General features: G+C 36.8%; 1 protein-coding gene across 2 annotated transcripts in view; it reads right to left on the bottom strand.

The window, feature by feature from the left end:
• Nucleotides 1–24,653, bottom strand: part of Fmr1 (synaptic functional regulator FMR1) — a 604,856-nt gene that overhangs the window by 244,873 nt on the left and 335,330 nt on the right. For both annotated transcript variants that reach the window (XM_067136974.2, XM_067136973.2), the window contains one exon: nucleotides 22,080–22,198. In XM_067136974.2, coding sequence (XP_066993075.1) covers nucleotides 22,080–22,198 — 119 coding nt within the window. The remainder of the gene's footprint in view (nucleotides 1–22,079; nucleotides 22,199–24,653) is intronic.

Below are 24,653 nucleotides of genomic sequence, written 5' to 3'. Positions count from 1 at the left end.
CGCAAGCAATATATTTAATCTGTGCTGGGGGAATAAAATGTACCCGATGCATTTACTGGACGTATTACAAAATGGCGCCTACGGAAGGTAGAGGCCAGCCAAGGCAAAGAAATGTGTAGTAGGATATCGATACTTATATATGTCAGAAGGCCATGAATAACTTAAACCTACCACTATGAAGGCGGTGTACAATGGTGTAGAATCGATAGGATTGTTTTAAAAAAATAAGAAGGGTCAATCGGATTATTAAATAAAAAACTGACTAAAAAAATTGACCTCGTAAGGATAAGACTTCCTGAACATCGCTCTAAAAAAAAAAAAAAAAAGCACGATTTGCAGTACATAACGTGAATTTTAAGCTCAGAGGACGGTAATATTGAAGAAAACGAAGAGATAAACGTTGAAATGCAGTAAAGAAGAAATAAAATCCAGAAATTTCGAAAAGGTCGTCGAAATACTTAGACGCAAAATCGTTCGGAAACAAGAAGTTGAGTCGCGAGAGCTTGAAATTGAGCTATATTAAGTGGAAATAATAGCAACGATAGCCTATCATTATAAAACTATATATATACTTCGCAGAACCAATATGAATTCACATTTTCCAGTATCGATGCATATTGTCTACTGTGTTCCTGAACAGATGATGGCTTGCTAAATCGGCATAGACCAACCTGGAGGGAGATGTCATCCTGGCAGTTAAAACCACCCGACCCGTGTGGAGGAGGTCACTCTACCCGAGATACCAGTGATGGAGAACCTGCCCAGTTCTCAATCCAAGGCCTGTGACCAGACCGAAGAGCAACTAAGGCCCGAGATATTGAATGGCGAGCTAAGTAATAGTATTAAGTAGTATAATTTCTTATGTAGAGTATTACCAGTATATGCAATAGATCTGAATAGCCTAAACGTGAGATAATTAAGTGTGCAGTGAATACAAGAAAGTGCAGTGTGAAATATTTAAGACGATGTCTTGTGACAGATTGGTAACGTATTTACTATATCATCTTATCCAAGGAAGTAAGAAAACGATTTAAAAGTGTGACGTAGTATAACATATGTTTCAAAGAATCCCGGTTAGTTAGAAAGATCCATGAGTGATGTATTACCAGTCAAACCCAGTTTACGTCACAGAGGGACGCATGTTTGAATTGGTTAAGTTAAATTACCATACTCTTTGCTGTGTTATTATATTGAAAAAAAAATAGATACTGAATTTGGGGTTATATGTTAAATTGTATGACAAAATGCGTTTTGAGGAACGAATTCTGCGCTATTGGAGTGATACGTATCATTGTGTTTAATTAATATTGGAGGTTAAACGCAATAATTATAGATGTTAAATGAATTAAATATGGGTTGAAACGAAGGTTAGTAATGAAATAATGAAGTATATATGATATTTTAAATGTATTATTGCGCAGATTAACAGGAAGTAAAACGTATATAATATATATAATGTGCGATATAGGAGCACAAGTAAAGCGACTACGGAATGTAAGTATGCCCCAGGGAGGAACTATAGCAAGGTATGGACAATAAAATTACGCATATTTTAATGAAGTGTGAAAATGGATTGACTATTATAACAACCGGTGATGGGTATATGAATGCATGACTGTGTAGTATTCTGAACGAATGTTAATTGCGTGGAAGATCAAACTAGGATGTAACTAGTATGGTAATGTAGTGTTGAAATATCTTAATGTAGGCACTTGCACATCCATATATGAAAAAATGCTTATTGGCTACGTGCATATTGAACTGGAATACGTTACATAATTAATTATATAGCTAGAGTAGGGAAAATATTTGAGATTTACGTAGGATATCATCAATGTTTTGTTAATATGAAATATTATTAGAGCGAATATTTAGCTAGGAGCTGTACTAAGTGGCAATTGGACCGAGAAGCTTAGTGCGTCATTCAATATTTCATTTTCTTCACTGTAGTCTGCACCAACGAACTCAGATAATTTTCAATGTAACTTAGGTCACTGATATTAGTATTCAGAACACTTTTATTCATATTCAGTTCATTTCCATGATAATTTGAACAATGTAATGATTGTATTTTTGATGAGGGTGTATAATTAACACCGTGAGTGATGGAATAATTTACTGATATACCGAATTTTGACCGTGATCAGAAGACTATGATATAGTGTATACTTAAATGACCAGATGTAAATTTTAATAGGAAGATGAAACAAAGCAACAATTCATTTCAGGAATACGCGACCCAGAATGTTAAGATATGAAAACTTAGTTTAGGAATAAGCCAGCGCTGACTTAGAATATTTGATTTAGGAATTAGAATATTTATTTATTAGGTTGACAATTGGAAGATCATGTGCAATATTTGACATTAGCCATATCTTTCGCAAGTCTTGATAATTTAATAAATGTGTTTCTTGATTGATTTTTATAGAATGGAATGAGTTTTCATTTGTAATGGTAGTCTGTAGTTATACTTAGTGAGTAAGGTTCTCGTTATGCAGATGTGTTTTTCGAAAGGTTGACTGAAGTTTGCGTACGCGAAATCCACTACTGAGCGTTGAATTATGTAATGCTGGACCGTATATGGTGTCATTATTTTCTCTTTGAACGCACGTTAAACCAAAACATAGAAAAATTAACCATTTTTCTGGAGGCATGAATACCCTGAGATAAGTAACTGACTAGTTGGGAAAAATACTGAGGTCACCCTGACCCGTTAGGTGCAGTTGTTTATTTTTCTTTTACCCAACATCACTCATACAGATCAATAGGCTTTAACATTTTCCAATATTTCTACACAAAGCAGAAAAAGAAAATTTCAATCTGCAACAACAGAAAATCATTAAAAATAATTGATTTGTGTGATTGTTTTATGCATGTGTAAGTGAAATTCTATATGCTGAAAACTAACCATCTCAAAAATAAAAATATAAAAAAAGCATGTCACTTATTTTTCTAAACTCTGTAACTCAGAGGAAAACTGTTCAGTCTAATGTTGTGATTTAAAAGCTGACCTCTAAACAGGGGTTGAGAATTGTGTCCAAATCAAACTGTAACAAGTGAGCCGATATAAGAAGAGAGGTGCATACTGCTGAAAGTCAAATATTTTTGTTAAAAAATAAGTAACATACTTCTCCATTATAGTTTGCTATGCCTTTCAGCATTCGTCTGTAAGCCTGTATGAATTTACTCGATGCCTTGACAATCCTCTATTTGCAACTACAGTAGCTCTGTGGCCTCTGTTAGTTCCATATCTCTTACCTTCAAATTATTAGAAACCAAGTCTAAGTATAATAGTCATCGTCTACCTCTGCTTCTCTTATCTTCGACGACCATGTCCATTATTCTCGTAGGTACTTACACTCCTCCATTCACGTCACATAACCCCACCACCAAAGTCAGTTTATGTGTACTGCTTCATCCATCAAGTTCATTATCTCTTGCCATAATAACCACCTGTTTGTACCAATGATCAATTCTGGCTACGTTGATTGTCTGTTACTTCTAACTCATGAATAGGATATCATGAGTCAACCCAGCTTTCACTCCCATATTTCACAGTTGGTCTGGAAGCAGATTGGTTTTAAGATAGCTTCACCCGGATGCTGCAAACTCACTGCACCAGCTTTGCTGAACCTTGATTCAATCTCACTATACTATCATCGTATGAGAATACACGTTTTGCCTGTATCAACTCACTGCACCAACTTTGCTGAACTTTGATTCAATCTCATTATACTATCATCGAAAGAGAATACACAATTTGCCTGTATCTTCCTTACATTTAGCAATCACCTTCTGATTTCCTTCAGTTCTATTTCCAACTCTCGCATTGAAATCGCCCATTACCACTATCCTATCCTTGCTATTTAACATGACTATGATGCTACTTGGTGCTTCATAAAACTTGTGAACTTCCTCATCTCCACATTCGCATGGCAAATACACCGAGACAATTCTCATCCCAATTGCTCCAACTGCTAAATCTACCCACATCATTCGCTCATTTACATGCCTAGAATAAACTATGTTGCATATAATAGTATTCCTGATGAACAGCCCTACTTCACACGGATGTGAAATGGGAAACCATGGAAAACCATCTTCAGGGCTGCCGACAGTGGAGTTCGAACCTACTATCTCCCAGATGCAAGCTCACAGTCGCGCGCCCCTAACTGCATGGCCAACTCGCCCGGTGCTGACAAATGGAAGTAAGAATCTGTTATTCCTATACGTCTGAGGCTTGTTTAAAATATTTTGTGCTCTGTAAATTCTGTGAAGCAGGATGCAACCCCACTTATAGTCCCAGCGAGATCTAACGTGTTGGGGATCACTGATGGATTGCATTGTACAGACCACCTGAGCAGGATTAGGATAAAGATGAATGCAGATGGTAGAAGGAGAAGAAGGAATCCAATGGGTCAATATACATACTGCATAATTTTACAATCCCTTTGCTGGCAAGACCTAGTGTGTACGCTGCAGTACGTCTTCTGGTATGGGCTACAGCAATTTTGTTACTTTCACTGATCTGTCTCTGTCTTATCCTTGGCTTTGACAATAATGAAGGTGACTGAGGTATGAGCGATGCTAGTAATGCCATTCCTTCTGCAGCCAGTCCCTGCTATGATTGGTGTGAAAATGTTGCTCACAGGGTTGGTTGGTGTATGCATTTAAGTGGGCTTGGCAGACTGATATGTAATTGCAATGTCTAGCTCGGTGAGGAAAGCAACGGGAAACTACCTCGCTCCTCATTTCCTTAGTACACCTCTTCAGTAATGCCTAGGCCATCTATGACAGCTGATGGCGGAGCTGTTGAGGATCCAACCAGCCTTAGGGCTGAAGACTGAACATACATACATACATAATTTTACAGGAAAGAAAGTAAAAGGAATGTATGATTCATTGTTAAACCACTACCTACACATGAGTAGGTAATGGAACAGAACAAACAAGTTCAATTCCATATATAGAGATATGTTATTCTTTCTATAAATGACTTACACGAACAAGGATGTGACCACAGTAATCAGCATCACAAACCATAAGAAGCAAGTACAATTATAATATTTTATTTTTATGTGTTTCTGCTTGATCTTAAACAAACCAAATGTATAACAAAAATAAATGTGTAAGTAAGTATTGGTGTAAAAATGAATCACATATCCCTTTTTCTTTCTCTCCTGTAAATTTATGCATTTGTGACTAACGTTACTTTACTTCTGCAGTACAAAATTATTCCTTAACTGCAAGTATACCATTTAGGCAAAAGGCCCTTCATATAAAAAAGAGTTGTATGTAATTAGCTTCTCCTTTTAACCCTATGCTTGTAAGTTGATGAATAACCTATTAGCAATAGGTCATACAGTCAGTATGCTATTTTAAATTGGTTGGGGACCTACAGTCTGTGCAGATGAGTGTACATTCGTTACTTGAGCAATTCTTTTTGAGGTATTAATCTGTTTTTGGTATACTCAAGATCTTATCTTATATACAATGACAATTTAAGGAACACACAACAGGAAAAGAACAGTGACAGGTTAATGTGCGAAAAGGGAAGAGTCAGGAAAATGCAAAAAGACAAGGACAATCTGCACATCTTAAAACAATGCTGTCTACAGATAATTTGGTTCTCTCCTCATCGATCCCAGTCCTATATCCATTTCTCCTCAGCTCCCAACAATTTTGTTTCTGCTTCCCAGCTTCATCAGGAGGGCGAGCTTCAACACTTACTGAGGGGCTATCTCAATAGATCTGCAGTCTTGATGTGTAATATGTAGGATAAGAAGAAAGCCGGATGAATAAAGGAGAAGTTGAAGACAAAAAAAGAATAAAGATGAATGCAGATGGTAGAGGAGAAGAACACAGGACAAACATAAAAAGTATGAAAGGAATAAAATGGGTCAATATACGTTCTGCACAATTTTACAAGAGAGAAAGTGAAAGGAATATATGATTCATTGTTATACCACTACTTACACATGAGTAAGTAATGGGACAGAACAAACAAGTGCAATTCCATATATAGAGAGATCTTATTCTTTCTATAAATGACTTGAATTGCACTTGTTTGCTCTTTTCCATTACCAACTTATATCAAAACCTTATCAGTGGCATTTTTCATTACGAGTCTTATTCCGTTAACGAGTCTCTATTGCACTATCATAGGGAAACAACCCGATATGTTTTGACAAAACTTCACATTCAGAGTCTACCCAACCAGGAGCAAATTAAAAGATGCATGTAATCTCAAAATAATTCAACAGAATGGGGTTTTACAGGAAAATCAGAACAGTTATATGATGATATATATATACTCTGAACAACATTTATTTTAGACTATTTTTGTCTAATACACCTTCTTGGTTAGAATGTTTTCTGTGGGGTTGTATGTTCTGCCATGAGTGACTCTCTTCCAGCTCAGCACAGAGTCTGTTGGTAGGCTTGACAGTGCTGAGGTCAACTTGCAACAGCTTATATGTTGTCAAAGTAATCTCGTAATATGCCGATCATAATTTCTGTGAATTTGTAGTTGCTTTTTAGGTAGCAGGCAACCGAGGCATGAACTTGTCGTTCTATGGAACATTTGATTTACCTGTGCACCAGATAACAGAATGCACAATATTCTTAATGGGTTTCTGCAACGACACTGCTGTTTTTTTCTTTCTTCTCGCTTTGACACCTACAACGGGTACTGTAAATTAAGAGCCACTTGATCCAATTGGTATTGAAATCCAGTGCTTATGAGTCACACAGTTAGTATGCTATAAAAAAAGTTTACGACGCCCATCATTGGTGTCCTCAAAGTACAGTAAAACCTCGTTAATACATTTCTGCAGGGGACAACAAAAAAGAATGTATTAAGTGAGAAAATGTACTACTGAATATATGAATAAAAACTGTCCAACAGAGATATGGAAACACTAAACACCTTTTTTTTTCCAACATGAGGGCATGTTATGTCATGTATCCGCAGGTAGGTACAGTGTAAACCATATTTACCACATCTAAAGATTTATTTATTGGTGTCAGTAGCACAATATATTTTACAGATGCAAATTAGATCAAATATATGAAAATTTTTTTTTTTTTTGCTAGGGGCTTTACGTCGCACCGACACAGATAGGTCTTATGGCGACGATGGGATACGAAAGGCCTAGGAGTTGGAAGGAAGCAGCCATGGCCTTAATTAAGGTACAGCCCCAGCATTTGCCTGATGTGAAAATGGGAAACCACGGAAAACCATCTTCAGGGCTGCCGATAGTGGGATTCGAACCTACTATCTCCCGGATGCAAGCTTACAGCTGCGCGCCTCTACGCGCACGGCCAACTCGCCCGGTATATATGAAATTACACTATTACATAAAATCAAACAGTTATTTACAAAATATCGGCCCAGAATTTGACCACGTTAACAGCACTGATACTGGCCTGTGCCAGATGACGTTCTGTGCATTTAACAGGGCATAGAGGGGAATTAATAAGGTGCCTTGTCCTTAGTAGCACACCGCATTCACATACGGTCTGATCCCCCTTCAGGAGGCCCCATTTCTTCATATTGTCCTTTGATCTTCCAACGCCTGCTCTTAGTCTGTTCAGTGCCTTCCATGTAGTCCAGGTTTCTTCATGACCAGGGGAAAAGCTTTTCCTCCAATTTTAAGCGTTCTGGATGAAAAGGGATCTTCTGATTCCAGAGTAGAAGTCTGGTCTTCCTTGCATTTGCACTAGCAGGGGATGAGGAGTGCACAAAACTGTTCCTGGACTTCAATCGAGTTGGTGGTAGTTTGTGTCCGTGTAGGGGGTGGGCTGAGTTGGTAGAAGACCTTAAACTCTCCACATTTGCAGCTATTTCGCGTCTGATCTCAGGAGGGGCTATTCTTGGAAGGGAGTACAGTTTGTTTGTTAGTGTTGGTTTCAGACATCCTGTAATATGTCTACATGTTTCATTCAGGGCGACATCAACCTTTCTGACATGTGTAGATTTATATCAAACAGGACTAGTATACTCCCCTGCTGAGTAACAGAGTGCTAAGGCTGTTGTCCTTACCGTATGAGGGTGGGCGCCGCACTTTGAACCTGTCACTTTACGGAGCAGGGAGTTCCGAGAGGAGACCTTTGCCTTGATGTTTGAACAGTGCTCCCTGTAAGTTAGAGAAGGATCCAAAGTAACACCCAAGTATTTCAGTGTATAATTACGTTCTAGAACTTTGTCCTTCCAATTCACTTGCAGCTTCCTTGAGGCTTGTTTGTTCTTCATATGGAAAGCACATACTTTAGTTTTTTTATGGGTTTGGTTTGAGATTATTGGTCTCATAGTAGTGAGACAAAATATCCAATGCTGAAGTGAGACTGTTTTCTACTCCTTCAAAGCATTCACTCTGAGAAGCCAAGGCCAGATCATCAGCGTATACAAAGCATTTAGTATGAGGTGGATATGGCTGGTCATTGGTATATATATATTGAAAAGTAAGGGAGCTAGCACACGTCCTTGAGGAAGACCATTCTTTTGCGTTCTCCATAGACTTCGCTGACCCTGAAATTCAACAAAGAATCGTCGGGTCTGTAAAAGGGCAGCAACAACTCTGGTAAGCTTGAAATCCTTTGTCAGGTTGTACAGTTTTTGTAACATGATTTGATGTTGTACGGTGTCATAGGCACAAGAAAGGTCACTTTACAATGGCGAAAAATGAAAGTATCCTCCTATTCAATACATCATATATTCCGTCATTAGACGGAGTAAACAAGTTCAGACATGTTTCGGCTCGTTTGAGCCATCTTCAGTGGAAAAAGTTAGGGGGGTTGGAATAATTTACATAATATGAGTTGAAAAAATGCTAAAAAACATAATGAAAGCGCAAATGAAAACACAAACAAAAGAGAGCCTAGACGGAAACAAAATTAACACAAATATACAATATTTACATCAATATGCAGAGCAAAAAACAACTGAATTTTGTCACAACTTGTTTTTTGCTCTGCATATTGATGTAAATATTGTATATTTGTGTTAATTTTGTTTCCGTCTAGGCTCTCTTTTGTTTGTTTTTTCATTTGCGCTTTCATTATGTTTTTTAGCATTTTTTCAACTCATATTATGTAAATTATTCCAACCCCCCTAATTTTTTCCACTGAAGATGGCTCAAACGAGCCGAAACATGTCTGAACTTGTTTACTCCGTCTAATGACGGAATATATGATGTATTGAATAGGACGATACTTTCATTTTTCGCCATTGTAAAGTGAAAACCGTCAATACGGAATGATTCTAATATCTTGTAACAAGAAAGGTCTACAAACACTACTCATGTGATTTTTCGGGATTGAAAACCATCTTCTATATACTGCGTTAGGTTTACTACTTGTGCAGTACATTCATGCCTGACCTAAAACCAGCTTGCTCTGGGATTAACAAAGGCTCCACTGATGGTGCAAGACGATTAAGAAGCATTCTTTCAAAGATCTTGTACAGGTGACACAAAAGGGAGATCAGTCGGAAGTCCTTAGGGTCATTAGGGTCCTTGCCGGGTTTAAGGATAGCAACTACTCTGGCCTTTCTCCAGATTTTTGGAATGTGACAGCACTACAGGGAGTTAATGAAGAGTTGGAGTATCCATTCTTTGGCAGCATTTCCAAAATGTTTAATTTGCTGTATAAGAATGTCGTACAGACTAGGTGCTTTTCAGTTCTTACACATCTTGATATTTTCCAGCTCTCCAAAAACAAAAGGTTTGGATATTTCCCAGGTTTCATCTTCAACGTTCCTTAGCAATTTAGGTGTTCTAGCTCTGCGTTTAACTTTGTCATTCAACAAGAGCTGATGGGCAATTTCATTTGGGGATACATTATAAAGAACAGATGCCTTGGTAGGGTCATTATTCAAACATTTCAGTAGTCTCCAGGCTTTCATGCTGCTCTGTGACGTATCAATTCTTCCATCAATTTAATCCAACGTCCCCTTTTAATTTACCAACAGTCTCTATCAGTTTATTGCCAGCCTGTATTGTTTCTTCACTAAAAGGATCCGCTTCAAAAAGCGAAATGTACTTTTCCAGATCTTTTACTGCAGAAAGATCTGTGTCTCCCATCTGCCACAATTGAAGGACGGTGGAAGCTCGCTGTCATGAATTAAAGACAAGTGATTCACTTCAACCCAATTTGTAACAGCTAGCACATCTTCGTTGTCATTTCTATATCTCCAAATGGAGCTGTGGCTATTGAAGTCACCCATAACAAAATGGATCTTGCTTCCTAGAAGATCAACGGAGTGGGAGAAGTGAAATGGAATATTTGGTGGTTTATAAACTGACATCATACAGTTTGATAATTCTATTGATATCAGTTCTATATCATCATCTTCAGAAACGGATATTGAGTTCAGGGACACTAGAGAAACCTCCCAGCAGGGTGTATTTACATGTGATATTGTCATACATCCAGGTGTCTCCTGGGCAACGAACTAAGACTATTCCTAGATGGCTGAATCTCTTACTCCAGTAGCACTAATACTAAACAGTATGGTTAATATCTAAAGATGAGAGGAAAGTATTAAAAAATGTGAAAAACAAAAAGTGTGAAAAACAGAACAAATCTAAAAACCTTCTCCGCAGGGACTTATAAAATAACAAGTGCAGTGAAAGTTCGAAAAACACTCGACATGAAAACGCGCACGGGGGCCAATGAAAAGATCGAAGTATTATTGCAGATCACACACACAATTTCTACAACAAATGTTGGTTAAAGGCTTTTATTTCGAAGCAGTGGGTTATTAAACATTATTTTCTGGTCATGTTCTTTAACAATAATTTGAGGTTACACTCGACCATGTGCAACTGACAGGAATGACTTCCCCCGCCATTTTGAATCAAATCAAACTTCAATGAACTTGAGTGACTGAGTCGAAACTCGAAGGTTCAACATTCACAATCTCTGCGCACTTTTAAATGCGGACGTCAATCAAAAATCTGACAGAATTTAATTATGAATTGATTAGTAAGGAATTTCACAACGTTCTCCATATCCATAACCAGGCTATCACAAGACAAACATGCACCACGTTAGTCAATTTCACAAGATGATGCTCCTAATCTAGATGTAGGCTACCGTATCACGAAACAAATATTCGCTACACTCAACTGTACCACTCTACAAAAAAGAAATTTCTAACTTCTGAATGGAATGCGAAATACAAACACAAATAGTACACAAGTATAAAGCCAAGAATTCCACCTAATCAATACTTTATTATATAAGGCATCTTAAAAACACAGTACCGGTTTCGACACATTATTAAGGTCATCGTCAGCTGCTGATGAACGTGCTTATTCATAACTATTGTACAAAATAAAACATTTACTTAGCCTAAACTTGAGTGATACAAATTTCATTAAAATGTTACGTAATAATGTTAAAATACATTTCAGGGTACAATTCTTAAAACCTAAAAAGTCTCTGGCAGAATTATGACACATTTAAAAATATCATTTGTATTCTAAAAAATACATATTTAAAAAGGATCAGTAAACATAAGCTTATACACACAAACGAACCCCCACAAGACACGCCCCACTCTACCCCACCCCCTCCACAAGCCGCCTCCCCTACCCTACTAACCCTCCCCCCATAATGTTGCTACAGCTCGTCCCTGATGTACACGGAACAGTCTGCAGCACACTCCCAACAACACACGATGACAAGCTAAGATTGCACGTAAGTAACACACACATCCTGGTTTAAAACACGTTCAATAGGCACACTCCATTAGTTCTCTTATAGATCAATTGACATTGTCCAAATGAAACAAGTATGAAGAGGGGAGCATTCAGACTTACTACTATTGACATCGATACTCCATATTACAGCAACTTATATGCAACATGAAGCACTAGTATAAAATCAAGCATGTTAATCAGCACAATAATGGATTGAGAAATGAATGTATGTACTTGGCAAGAACAGTATACTACCAAAAAATTTTCTTCACAATTGCAACCCAGCAAAATACTTTAGAAAGCAATTAGTGGACATAATGCTATCAATAAAACACGATATTTTTAAACGTGTCATAAGGATGCTAAAGACTTTTTAGATTTTAATAACTGTACCCTAAAATATATTTTAACATTATTATGTAACATTTTAATGAAATTTGTGTCACTCAAGTTTAGACTAAGTAATGTTTAACTCATTGCAGACCGTAGACGGCGTAAGACGTTTAAGCTTGCTCCTATGCTGCGGGCCGTGGACGGCGTAAGACGTTTAATGTTCCGCACGAAGCAATGCTGTTTATATTTGTCATCTATGTATTCCTACACCTTAGTCAGCGTTACTGGTTGTAGCAGGAAGCTGGTTGACATTTTTGAGATAACCTCCGCGTTGACTGAGCTCATGTTTATCTTAGCTGTTTGAGCGGGAATATCTCAGCACTTCCTTGCGTGTCAAGTCGGTACTTGAGATTCCAATGCAGTGCATGTCGTTCTTACCGAGTGTAGCATAATGGCTTATAAAACAAAGCTTACAGAATAAAACTATCAGATATTGTTCACAATGATGATTCTGGTGATTAACTTATTCCTGAAATAGACTCAGATAGTGAAAGTGAGAGTGACGAGGAATTTCCGATTCCCGAATCCAATAGGCCTATAAAGGAAAGTGAAGTGCCTGATACATATCATCCTAGTTATTGTCCACCTGTTCCATCATTTGGAGAGAATTCAGGTGTAAACGTTCAAACAGAAAATAAGCAGGATATTTTGAGTTACGTGAGAATTTTCATGAATGACGAATTTTATCAGTATGTGTGTCAGCAGACCAATCTATACGCGAGTCAAGTGATAGGCGCGGCGCCCCGGCCTTTCACGAAGAATTCGTTCATGTAATCGTGGAAACCGATTATTCCAAAATCCTGATATAAAAATGTACTGGACCGAGGACCCTGTTTTTCATATCCCGATATTATCTAAAACAATGTTCTGGATACGCTTCCTTCATATTCTTCCCTTTCTTCACTACAGTGACAGTAATCATTATGCCGAAAGTACAGATAGGCTGTATAAAATTAGACGTATTTTGGAACCTGTGACACCAGATATCACACCCTAAATATTTACCAGAGGTTAGCACAAAGTATCATGTTTCTAACACTTATAGTTCAGGATTTTTATTAAGTAATGCACGTCAAGAGGGCCGGGCATGAAAATGGCTGGTCCAGGCATTCAAGTGTCTTGCTCAGAAGCAGGTACTGAATGTGTTAATATTGCACAAACGTTATGAATAAGCTGGTTCATCACCAACTGATGATGACCTTGATAATGGGTCGAAACCAGTACTGTGTTTCTAATGTGATTGAAATATTTGAAATATTTTAGACAACTTATATAATAAAGTATTGATTAGGTGGAATATTCTCAACTTTATACTTGAGGACTCGAACTATCAATATGGACAATGAAGCTTGTAGACTATAAACACGAACAGGTTCAGTGTGTTATCCAGCAATCTCACTGCTACCCGGCAACAAAAACTGAACATTCCTGAAGCTAACGGCCTGCTCCCTGAAGGCACAACTTATCCTGTGAAGTTCCGAAATTCACGGCCTTTTCCTGTAATCACACAACTGCAGTGACAGCTCTTACCCGAGATATCAGGTTTCCTTCACAAGGGATGACAAATAACATTTTCAGGGCTAGGAAAAATGTGATCCTAAGAGGTAATGGTGAAAACTCGTGACTCGATAAGAGAGGTATTTTTATATAGATTAAATACAATGAGAATTAGGACTTTGAATTCACAAACAAACAAACAAACAAAACAATAATCAAGATAGATATTTTCATTATTTATCCATGGGTTAGAGAATTGTTTCCATGGTCTACTAGTCCATTACACTTGCATCAAGTATTAATTATAATTGGGGGTTTGCTGATTTGGTATCCACCTTGTGAATATGAACCAATTCTCATACAACTTCATGAATATGCCTCAAACCTCACACAATGCAAATTCCGAACTGCTGCATTCCACATCAGTGACTTACGATGATGTTATTCATCCAATTCAAACTACAGGGACCCATGACCACTTGTAATAACAATGAATAAAATTTGAACAGCAATTATGTAAGTCAGTTTTTCTATATTTGACAGACTGTCAGATATGGTGCAAGTATGTCAACTAAATGGAAAAAACAAGGGCTCTTCTTTTGGAAGCATGCTCAATTAAAGATAAATCAGCCTTAACAAGTAAGGAACTATGTGTAGTTTATAAATCTTCTTGGCCAGTAATGACAAGAAATCAGAAATTCACCAGAGGATTGAGAGGCAAGGAAGGAGGGGAAGAGAGAAATGCTTCACCGGCTATATGATAGTCGTGGAGATATCAAGTTAGACTGATGCAGATAACCTCGGCTGATCTCACAATATAAGCACGCGTCATGCAATTAATGAAGTGGGAAGTTTTATAAGTAGTAAAAAAAAATTAAATAATAATAATAATAATAATAATAATAATAATAATAATAATAATAATAATAATAATAATAACGACAACAACAACTGCCATCAACTCACAATTAGTCACTGTTAGGCATATAGAATCCTACATAAACAGTTGCAAAACGAGTAAGTCTTTTTTTCTTCTTGTTATGTTAGTGGTTTAATGTTCCACTAACACAAAGGTTTTTCACGATGCAAGGATGGCAAAAAGCCAGGGTTAGAAAGGTAGTGGCACTGGCCATAACTAAGGTACAGCCCCAGCATTTGCTGGTAGTGAAAATGCAAAATCACGGAAAAGCATTTTCAGGGCTGCTGACGGTGGGATTCAAACCCACCACCTCTAGAATACAAGCTCACAGCTACACGATCCTAACTGTATGATCAACTCCATTATGACTTCACAAGGTGGATACCAAATCAGCAAACCCCCAATTAGAATTAATACTTGATGCAAGTGTAATGGACTAGTAGACCATGGAAACAATTCTCTAACCCATGGATAAATAATGAAAATATCTATCTTGATTATTTTTGTTGTTTGTTTTGTTGTTGTATTTTTGTTGTTATTATTATTATTATTATTATTATTATTTGTGAGGTGTGGCTATAAAGTTGTTTACGTCTATTATTATTACTATTATTTAGGTAGTTATGTACAGACTTTATTAGGTGTAAATCGTGGTCGTATTATTTCTCTCTCTAGTGTAACAAAACATGCGAGATTATGTCACAACACGTCACCTGTATTTATATTAGTAAGAGTTTGTTTAATGTAAGAACACACAATTAAGAGTATATAATTTCATTATTAACTGTAAATACGATGTATAAATCCAATGTAATGTTGTGCAACACACGGTAACAGTCCAGAGTAACGCATCTTGTCACTTGAGTTGTATAGAAAATTCCATTCATTGTAAATAGGTTATCGGAGTCTCTAGAAATTACGATGAAACGTGTTGTGTCATATTTATCTAGAAGCCTGGCCAAGCAATGTATATAAAGAGGCAGCCTTAGGAGTTGTTGTTAACGAGAGTTGCTATTGAAAGTCGTTAGTCAAGTGTTGAACTCATGTTGTGACACTGTTGTGTTTGTAATCAGTTGACATGCTACTGTAGCAGTCAAATGTTTGTCAAGATGGCCGTTTATTAACGTGTGTGTGTAGAATGTGTATATTATTTTTAAATAATATAGTGTACACAATTGACAGCATCTCATGTGTGCGTCTTTGTGAATACGATATACTTACGGATGATCGTAAGCTTTATGGTGCAAGCTGAAAGAATTCGTTCTCAGGAATGTACTGTCATTGGATATCTATAATGGACACACTAGTTAGCCTGACTGTTACCTAGGCTTAACTTACAAGCAGAGGCTGAAGTTGAAATGACTGATTCACAAGTTAGTAGAGTACAGGCGCAATTTTCTTTTCTTTTTTTTGCTAGTAGCTTTATGTTGCACCGACACAGATAGGTCTTATGGCGAAGATGGGATAGGAAAGGCGTAGGAGTTGCAAGGAAGTGGCCATGGCATTAATTAAGGTACAGCCCCAGCATTTGCCTGGTGTGAAAATGGGAAACAATGGAAAACAGTTTTCAGGGTCGCCGACAGTGGGATTCGAACGCACTACCTCTATGATGCAAGCTCACAGCTGCTCACCCCAGAGCACACGGCTAGGCTATGGAGCCGAGCTCTGCATTTGGGATATGCGAGTTCCATCTCCACCGTCGGCAGTTGTGAGAATGATTTTCCATGATTTCCCATTTTCAGGCCCAGGCAAATGCCAGAACAGTTCCTATTTGGAGGCCACAGCAGTTTTTTTTACACCTACTTACCCAACTGAATTCACCATCATTAATTTGATCTCCATTATTCCCTTAACTGAGGTCGACATCGGGAAGGGCATCTAGCCATACAAACGCGCCAAATAAATTCATTTCACCTCATCCCCAACCCCATATCAATGAACATAACTAACAGGTAGACATACAGGGGACTAATGTGTACTTAATCATTGTCAGATCGTATCATGGTGTGTCCCTTGTGCCATTCTTCCAGTGAAAAAATTATGAGACTATATTTATTTTGTATCCAGGCCACTCCAAAGTTGGGTTTCCACTCTTAAACATGGTATGTGGTTAATATGGGTACATTTTCATCGATTTAGTACATTTTTAGAAATTTTGCATGCCCTTTTTATTTTAACAAATTTTTTGTCGCCTATGGCCATGAATTACCACCACTTGCGATGGGTTTTTACCAATAGTATTCTGTAAGGAGCAATCAGTGAAAGATGTTTTCATCTCCTTTTCACATGAATGAAGTTGCCCGATTTTTACCCTAAAAAATGGATATTGTATGGAGATGACATAACTTATATTACAATCTTCACAAAGATGATTAAAACTAATGAAGGATAAATAAATCTGCTGTATGATAACATCAACAGAAGCTTATTTTGTACCATAATAAAGCAAAATATTTTTTACCTGCTTAGGATAAAATTGTTAGGAATACTAAACTAACTTGGGATTTACACTCAACGGCACAAAAATTGGCCATCACAGAAAATGACTTTTTTCAAAATCTTCTCATTTGAAATAGAATAAAAGTAATGTACAGGTGGTAGGATTAGAGTATAATCTCTTCAGCCACCAAATATCCACACTTCACTAATATCCTTGCGTTTAAAAAAATGTATAAAATCCATTTTTTTTATTTTTTAAAAAATTTTGCTGGCCAATTTCAGTGTGTTCAAGCGCACATTATGAACTTCTGCATAATATTCTTGGACGCAAACTATTATTGCTGATATGTTATGCGGTTTTTCCATTCTCACATAGTTTACAGCATATCTGTAAAGGTAATTCAACTGGTGAACAATCAGTGTTTAAGTGGTAAAATAAAGTAGTTAGAATTCTTGAAGGCATCAGAGTACAGAATCATGTACACCCCACTTTTGGAAAACAGAAACCTTTTACTATCCTCATAGTTCATTAAACCATGTCTCATTCTAAAAATGAATCCCTAATTTCTCCTACAAGTGGTATAGTACCCAACTGTGAAACAAGGAGAAACAATTTTGGAACTCGATAAATTAAACAATTATCAAAATAGGTTCCAGCATAGATGTATAAAAGTATTAATTGAATTACCTTAGAATGTTCAAGAGATGCCCACAAAACAATCTGAAATATATTTGAAGATATCACTAATGGATTAAGTGAGCAAATATAGCAGAAGTGAATATCTCTCTCTCTCTCTCTCTCTCTCTCGTGAGAGAGGGAGAGAGAGAGTTAGTTTTAAAACACACAATGATGTTTATTGCAACAATGTGTTAAGGATACTAAATCCCAACCTAACCTGGAAAATCATGAAGCCAGAACTCTTACCATTTTCATCCTTAGCAATAATCACTAAGTGCGACATTAGAGACTACAGCTAAAATTCAATAACAACATACGTCCAAGTTGATTTAACTGAAAATTTTAAGAACTTTATAGAAGAACAAATTTACAATCGGTACTTTTGTACTGCACATTAAGAGGAATACTAAACCTCCTCACTCCAGTGAAATTAGGGCTGACGTGTGATCTTAGGGACGAGTGCCTAGGGCAGGATGTATCCGCTGTACAGGAGACCTTCCACACTCTACTTTCTTGCTCATATTTGTTCACATTGGTAGATATGACAGGCTGACTATTTTTAAAGATATATATAGAGAGAGATAGGGTAGTTCAGTCAAATATCTTTGTGCATGTTTTAGTTACTGACATATAGCGACCCTACTAGTAACCACAGATTCACAAGACAACCGCTAGATATCATGAAGGTCGTTTGGTTCGTACTTTTCCAGCAGTCGACCGGCAGCCAGGCACGGCAGTCCATTGGAGTAAAAAGGTTAATTTGGCAATAAGAATAAATTAATAATTACAAAAGACATATACAGTATGTGGCCTCACTAACTGGGAAAGAAAAGAATAATCTGACCCTTCAATGAGCTGGTCCATAATTAGAATGGGCATCCACATAGGTATAGGTGTCAATTATTTTAAAAATCAACTAGTTGGGAGCTCAAGTACGTTATACGGACAATGTCCCGCATATAAATAAGTCAATGATCAGTAATGATCATGCAAGAAGAAAGCATAAAATAAGCCCTATGAAACCTTTCTTTTTAAAAGCAAGGATTTGTGTACTAGGAGATGTTATGTTACAAGTTAGTTGCTAGTTGGACTCGAACATATCGGCATACCCTTTCAAGCTATCAGTATTCTCAAATGCAAGATACTCGTATTACATCATGCAATTAAGTTCTATACTAATTAAATACAAAACACACATATAATCAAAACATGCAACATTATTAATCATCTCTCTCCCCATGTCATAAGGCAGATTGGGTACTGGCTTTTATAACTCTTAGGTCCCCAGCTGAAAGGGTAGCACAAGTATCGAGTCAGAACTCTGCAACTTCTGCAACGGAAGCTTACACTACAATTAATAAGACACACTGTGATGTTTTCTGTTTCTTTTTACAGTACATAACTTTATTTCTTAGAAAACTGTAAATAATAAAGAGGAATAATAATATGCAAAATGCCCAAAAGTCTGTAAACTGGCAAATTCTAACTTTTCATTAATTACTTCTGAATAAGAACATTTGAAGAATTTGCAAAATTAAGCACAGATATTCAATCATAATGTATCTGTAACAATGTATGATTGGTTAACCAATCATTCGAACTCACACTCATATTTTCACAGTTGGTCAACAAAAGCCATTGTCTTGGTTACCCTTCCAGCTTTATTTTTTTGATCAGGGAACAAAGAGTTTAGCCAGTGCATATGGTGGTATATATAAAAAAAAATGAGGTCACAATGATATCTTCATTACAGTATTTCAACAACCAAGTAGCACTGTATGAACATTGTTACATGAGTTTATGACTTGTATACAATTTTATATCAACACACACACACAAACACAAACACAAACACACACACACACACACACACACACACACACACACACACACACATCAGTCTTTCCCTGAGAGCAAAAAGCACCTGAGTAATCAATGCCTTTATGGTGCAATTTAAAAATCATACAATGCTACATAGTTTTGAAGATTTATGAAGATATTTTTCCAAACCTCAAAATGAACCATTGAATTCTCTTCTTACTGAAATTTAGGTCCACTATAACTTCATAAAAAGCTGACACGATTAGCTTTCTGTACCAACATAAGTTACATAAAAGATAAAATAAGAATCATTACATATAGCATAAAATATATTAAAATGCAACTTCTCCCCAAAGATACCAGTAAACCCAGAAACAAACTTAATTTCACACAAAAAGGTTCAGACTTATTTTTCATTTTTCTGCCAATTTTTAGTTTAAACTTCCACTTTTGTGCAGAATTACAGCTGCATTATAAACCTGCACACGCCCTTCAAGGACAATTTTATACAGTTCTAAGATCTAGGAAATATATTAACACGTCAAGTTTAATTTATATGAACTGAAAATACTGTCAATCAAAAAGGATGGAAAATTGAAGGCAAGCCTTATATACCACCTAATGAAGTCCCAGGTATTAAGAGTATCATTCCCTAAAACATTAACTTAATATATAATCAATATATATTTGCACTTGTTATTCCAGTTGCCAGTATTATTAATATTAGTAAGTCCCGGGTGTTTTGGTTAGCCAGTGTAATGAATTCCATACACATCTAGCACAGCATAATATTTTTCATATTATAATATATACACAAGTGAAACAAAGAGTGTCACTTGCAAAGGAACCTTCAGTTATCCGTAACTATAGCTGATGAGCACAATTTGTGTAACGCCACATACAGTATCAATTACAAGATATATGTAGACTTAAACATATCCTCACGAGGTGAGTGGTATTCTCTTAGGTCAACCATGTTTCATAACCTCTCCATCAAATCAGTCCAGAAATATAACCTCTGGCAATCATTGAATCATAGGATTACGTATTACATGCCAAGTGTATGTTAAAATTGAGGGTATTACGTTATACTACACACTGATAACGGGTAACAAAACTGTAATTCATGCAATAGAACAGTTAATAACATGAGCCAGTGAAAGTACTATACGGGGAAGATTTCTATGAGTTCTACATTCTCCGAATAACATGCTTCGGTTCAAACAAAAGAAATGATAATCTAGTCAGTCTCTTCCTCATGAGGCCTACATCATCAATTGAGTTAATAAATATTCAATATTTAAAAGAAAAGAAAAGAAAAACAGTATGCTGTTCTAGAGTATGAATAAAATGTCTAGTGAAGCACTAATATTTTTCCATATACGGGAGTATGAAATGAGAAGAGTTGCCTCCAAGATATATCTGTTTTATACTATAGGATGACAATATTAAGTACAAGAGGTGTTGGCGGGAGACTAAATCGAAGAATATCTAGGTGAAGCTACATGTGATTCACAACACCGAGACTGTAAAGATGGCATAAATATAATAAATCATCTTAACTAAAACAGCACCAATAAATAATCAATTATTTAAAATACAACAGCAAGTGAAATTCATTCCAAAATCCCCTACCACATTAACACTGAAAAAAAAAACACTACCTACCCAGAGGCTAGCTAACAGTGCAGCAAGGTCTAAGTAATTTGTTGGAAAAATATATTACAACACAATGCACAAATATGATGAAAATTGAAGTTCATATCATCATGAAGCAATTAAAATACATCAAATTTCTTCAACCTAACAAAACTAAAGATTTTGAAGAAACTCCTGTAATATCTGGTTAAAATGAATTCCTATGTGGGACAAGTTCTAACAATTATTTTTTAATTTTTTCTTGAAATTGAGCATCCATCTCATTTCCTTAAAAAATAAATTACTCAATAACTACTTAAGAAAACCAAGACAGGAAATCATTGCTTGTTTAGGCATTCAAAGGCAAAACAAGTAAAAAATGACAGCTCCGTACCAGAACTTTTTGACGGCGTTTTCCCTTTATATAATTTGGTGGAAAACAAAATAAATAAATGAATTAATTAAATAAGATATGTTATCTAATGGGTGTTTAATACTTATCAGAAATATATCAAGACAGCAACAGTCGAATAACCTCCTCTTCCTTGAAAGTTCTACCCAGTGCTAATAAGTATCAGAAAGAGTTCACCAACCTGCCTTATTGACATTTCTAAGAAACAAGGAACAGAGGCGTTCTTACCCACAAGGTACACACTGACCTGGATTTCAGTTGAAGTCCTATCTTGAAAATCATTATAACAAATTTATTTTTCATTTTAACTCCAAGTAAGTGTCAGAGCAAATACTATAAATTACAACAATTATACACGATTGAAAATATATTTCCATGACCAAAGAATAGATTTACTTCAGTCATGCTGAGATCAGTGAATTTACACCTTCAGTGGGCAATTCTATTAGTGGAACCATCACTTCCGTTCACCCCCTCCTGCTCCTTTATTGGCACGCCCCCCACGTCCCCGGTTAGAAGAAGGCCCAGGGCCCTTCTTACCCTCAACATTGTTGATATAATCTGTGATGGTATTACCGGCATTGAATCTGGAGTCATTGTGACGGCTGGCATTGCCACGACCTCTCCCTCGTCCTCTCATAGACCCACCTCGGCCTCGGTTGCTGCCACCACCATCCATATCAGAGTTGTAACCCCTGAAAGGAATCAACTAAACATTACAAGATAAGACAATAGAACAGAAAAGTACTGATGTACCAATCCATCCACGATGTGCTCCCAAGAATTTTTAAAATTACAGTACGGCTGAGAAATCTTCATACCTTCTATAGGTCTTTTCTGCTCTGATGGTGGGTGGCCTACATGCTGTCGGGGGAAGTGGGGTGCAGGCAGTATGTCACTGCCCAATCAGGCAAAAGATTGCCTGGCGGTGGCGCTAAGAACTACTCAGTCGCCCGGGGAGTTTGCCGTGCTCAATTCGCTCTACGAACTGCTGTGTTGCCAAGCAGTCTTACAGTGTGCATGTGGATGTTACAAAGAGCTTATCTGACAAGTTTGTTTTAGGATTATTCTTGTTTTATGAGTAATTCTTGATGCACCCTTTACTGCATTCTTCTATTAGCGAGTTCGTGGCATGTGATGTGACAGTTTGTTTCCATTCTATTGTTTATATTTGTGTTGCTCTATGTTGTTGTTGTATGTAATAACTGCATTATATATCTTACAATGGCGAAGAGGAAGGAGGTATGGAGCCAGAGTAGACAAATGATCAGCAATGTTCATGAATATTTTTAAAAGGAAGCAGAAAATAATGGTGCCTTAGTGACTGTGTATAAGGTACAGAAGAGAGTGTCGAAAGCTTGTCAAGTTAGTACACAAACCGTTCAGCGTATACTAAAGGAAGGTAAAGACAGTATCCATCTGGTTCCATCTCATTTCAATCACCGACAAACACATCAAAAGGAACTGTATAATAAAGGCAATCACAGGATTCCTTAAAGATATAATAAGAAAAACTCTCCTCAGCTATTACATAAAGGGTGAATACCCAACAATGAACAAATTACATGGCGATTTATGAATAGATATAAAATTTAAATGGTGAGTGACTTCACTGTGGAGGTTACTGAAGTTTATGAAGTTCAAGTACAAAAATCGCAATGACTGGAGAAGATTTTTAATGGAGAGAGCCGATATAGTAACAGCCAGAGGAATGGTTTTGAGCAAAATTCATCATTCTCATTCATGAGAATTACACTCCAACGAAAATCTGGCAAGATGAAGAGGGTACAGGAAGTTTAAAAGTTCCTGTGGGGAAGGTGGATGAATTATTGTCACGTAGACTCCAGCCACACTGGTTTTCTACAGGAATGTAAATTGGTTTTAAGGCCAAAGGTGAATTCGACCAGTGATGACTACCACACTGATATGAACGCTATGCTTTTTAAAGAGTGGTTTTTGAAGTTTTTTAATGCTCTTGACAAAAGGAACATCAAAGACGCAGTGATTGTAATGGACAATGCCAGCTACCATTCGGTACAGCTAGAACGAATCCCTACAATGAACACACGAAAAGCTGATATTATATCGTGGTTACCTGTTAGGAATATTCCTCATGACAGCGATCACACCAGAGTCGAACTGTTGTCTCTTGTGAAACTAGTCAAGCCAAAGGCAAAAATATATGAAATTGAAACTTTTGCTGACAGAAGGGTGTTATACCATTGTTCGCCTGCGACCCTATCACTGTTAACGCAACCCCATAAAGCTGGTTCAGGGAAACTTTAAAACTGCTGTAGGGAAAACAAACAAAACCTTCAAACTAGCTGACACCCAATTGTTAAAGGAAGAGGAGCTGGATAAAGTAACCGAACAGGAGTGGAAGGCTTGTATGTCACACGCTGAAAAATTTCAAGAGGACAATTACAAAAGGGATGTGGTATTGGACAAACAGTCATGAGTGATATCATAAAACTGCAAGACGACAGCCACAGTAAGTATTCGAGGGATGAGGATATTACTGGTGACAGCTCTGGTAACGATGATGAGTGTCAGAATGCCATAACATGGATACTTCAGCTGGAATAAGGTAAGGTAAAGTAAGAAAGAAAATGTTTTGTGTAACTCTGTACTTTTGAACAAAGTGTTTTTCAGTCTGTTGTCAATGCACTTGTTATATGCATTATTAACTTGTATCATATGACATTGAAGATACAATTAAATTATAAAAATAAATAAATAAATAAATAAATAAATAAATAAATAAATAAATAAATAAATAAATAAATAAATAATAATAAATTAAATAATTAAATAAAAATAATAAAACTTTTCCACAGGCCACACTCAAACTATAACATACGGAGATCTGTATTTCATAGTTACGTGGATTTCAATACAACTAACATGCGCGTGGGCACTCCCGGCAACGTTGTATTAGTGGCCTCTGTCTCATTCCCGTAACGGCCTCTTGCGCCGTGCTGAATTGGTTGGCCCCATGCTTCCCGTTTCCCCTTACAGCATGTAGGCTGCCTGCCATCAAAGCAGAGAAGACCAATAGTATTTAGTACTAAATGTAACTACAATATTTAGCATAGCTATTGCTTAGTATTTCTGCATTATAAAAAAATTAAAGTTAATCAGATTACAGTG

Source organism: Anabrus simplex, chromosome 1 (assembly GCF_040414725.1).
Source record: "Anabrus simplex isolate iqAnaSimp1 chromosome 1, ASM4041472v1, whole genome shotgun sequence".
Classification (NCBI taxonomy): domain Eukaryota; kingdom Metazoa; phylum Arthropoda; class Insecta; order Orthoptera; family Tettigoniidae; genus Anabrus; species Anabrus simplex.
Note: the sequence above shows the minus strand (reverse complement) of the source record. Positions and strands in the feature narration are given on the sequence as shown.